The 2308-nt window shown below is 55.7% G+C and overlaps 1 protein-coding gene across 1 annotated transcript in view; it reads right to left on the bottom strand.

The window, feature by feature from the left end:
* CDH23 (cadherin related 23) overlaps positions 1–2308 on the bottom strand; it is a 101036-nt gene that overhangs the window by 37317 nt on the left and 61411 nt on the right. Inside the window, exons 22-24 of the mRNA XM_057373751.1 lie at positions 2051–2111; positions 1030–1178; positions 9–144 (exon numbers count right to left, since the gene is read on the bottom strand). Of these exons, the coding sequence (XP_057229734.1) occupies positions 9–144; positions 1030–1178; positions 2051–2111 (346 nt within the window). The remainder of the gene's footprint in view (positions 1–8; positions 145–1029; positions 1179–2050; positions 2112–2308) is intronic.

Genomic DNA, 2308 nt, shown 5'->3' with positions numbered 1-2308 from the left:
TTCCTCACCCGTGTCGCGGTCAGTGGCTCGCACCACGGCCACCGAGGTGCCGATCCCCGCCGTCTCCCGCAGCCCCAGGCGGCTGTACTGGCGCTGGGTGAACACCGGCACCTCGTCGTTGACGTCCTCCACGTACACGATCACCTGGGAACCCCCAGAGAAACCACGCTTGGGAAACCCACCCTTCACGGGGCTCGTGGAGAAACATTTCAGGGTGCTCAAAACCATGCTGGGCTCGGAGCAACCTGGGGTAGTGGAAGGTGTCCCTGACAGTGGCACTTCGGGGCTGGAATTAGGGGGGCTTTTAAGTCCCTTCCAACCCAACCCATCCCATGATTCTGGGACAATCTCTTCCCCAAACACCACTTGATGGAGAGTGAACACGAAGGGTTTAACATCACAGATTTAAACCAGCCCTGTGGCTGCAGTGAGTCAGTCTTTCCCTGGTGGGAGGGAGGCACTCTGGGCACATTAATTCCTCCATCCTCTGGGATCTCCTGCTCAAAACCTCAGAGACCTCGCAGAGTAGAAACCGAGGCGACTTGGTGGGAAATTCTGCTCTGAGTTCAGCGGGTCGAGCTGCTGTTTTTTCCCCAGGGAACATATTTCCTTCTCCTGGTTTTCTGCTTGCTGCTGGTGCTGGGGGCATTTCACACTCRGCCTGAGCCCACCCCACTGCTGGGTCTAAAAATAGGTGCAGCTGTAGGGCTGTGTTTGTGGGAGCCGTGGGAAGCTGGTGTGCCACAGCTAAAGATTGTCACCAYGGGGTCCTGGATTGTTTAAATAGTGCCTGGCCAGGACACAGGGTTTGCAACAGGCTGAGGCTCAGCTCACCGAATGAGCAGGACTCACCACCTGGCAGCCTAATGACACCACAATATCACAGGGAAAACAAAAATTAACCACCCCACCCCCACAAACAAGCTCTATCCATGAGACTTTTCCATCAGCATTTCCAATTTCCAGCACACCTGCAAGTGCTGGGAAGGACCAAGCATCCCAAACATTGCACACCTACAAGGCCCTTACCCGCACGGAGCTCCTCATGGGTCCCTGCTCCGTGTTGTAGGCCTCCACCTCCAGCACGTGGGAYGAGTTCTGCTCCCTGTCCAGGTGCCGCACCCCTCGCATCACCAGCCCCGTGCTGGGATTGATGCGGAAGTGGTTGTGCTCATTTCCTGGCAGGGGAGATAAAAATGGGAGAGATGCTGCCCACTGCCTTTCCATCCATCCTGGTGATCACTGAGCTCTCCCTGGGGGGACTCTTTGGGAGGGAGATTATTGAGCAGAACTTCAGCCCCATCTGGCTCCATCAGACTCAGCTACATCAAGGTTTGGCCCTGGATCAGGCCAGGAGGAGTTACAGAATCTCATAAAATAAGAAAAATGTGCACTTGTTGGAGCAAGTCCAGAGGACACCACAAAGATGCTCTGAGAGTTGGAGCAACTCTGCTCTGGAGCCAGGCTGGGAGAGCTGGGGGTGCTCACCTGGAGAAGAAAAGGCTACAGGGTGAGCTCAGAGCCCCTTCCAGTGCCTAATGGGGCTCCAGGAGAGCTGGAGATGGACTGGGGACAAGGGATGGAGGGACAGGACATAGGGAACAGCTCCAAACTGAAAGAGGACAGGGCTACATGGAATATTGGAAAGAAATTCTTCCCTGTGAGGGTGGTGAGGCACTGGCACAGGGTGCCCAGAGAAGCTGTGGCTGCCCCTGGATCCCTGGATCCAAGGCCAGGTTGGATGGGGCTTGGAGCAACCTGGGATAGTGGAAGGTGTCCCTGCCCATGGCAGAAGGGGTGGGATGAGGTGAGATTTAAAGTCCTTTCCAACCCAAACCATTCTGCGATTTTAGGATTCTATCTAGGCTGTCCATCCACAGCACATCATCCCCTGTCAATGAACCCTAAAGCTGAGGTTTTGCTTAGGGATGGGAGAAATGTTTCTGTGGGGTGAAAAGTGCAAAAGGATGGCAAACAGGATGACAACCTGCCAAAGCTGGGCTGAGCCTGGGACAAACCCACCAAGGCAGCAAGGGGCACCTGGACTTACCCTTGACAATCCTGTACCACACTCGCCCGTTAACGCCTTCGTCTGCATCTGTGGCTTGCACCTTCATGAGAAAAGCAGAGCAGCCGAGGTGAAGGGCAGAAAATTCCAGGCTAGGACTGGTCCTCCCACCCTGCCAAAGCTGGACATCCTGCCCCTCCACCTGAGCTGGGCAGTGTACCAAACACAAATGCCCTCCCCTCATCGCCGGACAGGCGGGGTACTGGGCTCGGGAGTGCCCAGCTGCCAGCTCAGCTCTTA

Source organism: Malurus melanocephalus, unplaced genomic scaffold (assembly GCF_030028575.1).
Source record: "Malurus melanocephalus ecotype Western Australia unplaced genomic scaffold, MMel_1.1 scaffold_207, whole genome shotgun sequence".
NCBI classification, from domain to species: Eukaryota; Metazoa; Chordata; class Aves; order Passeriformes; family Maluridae; genus Malurus; species Malurus melanocephalus.
The sequence above is the reverse complement of the archived record's forward strand: the minus strand, read 5'-3'. Positions and strand labels throughout refer to the sequence as shown.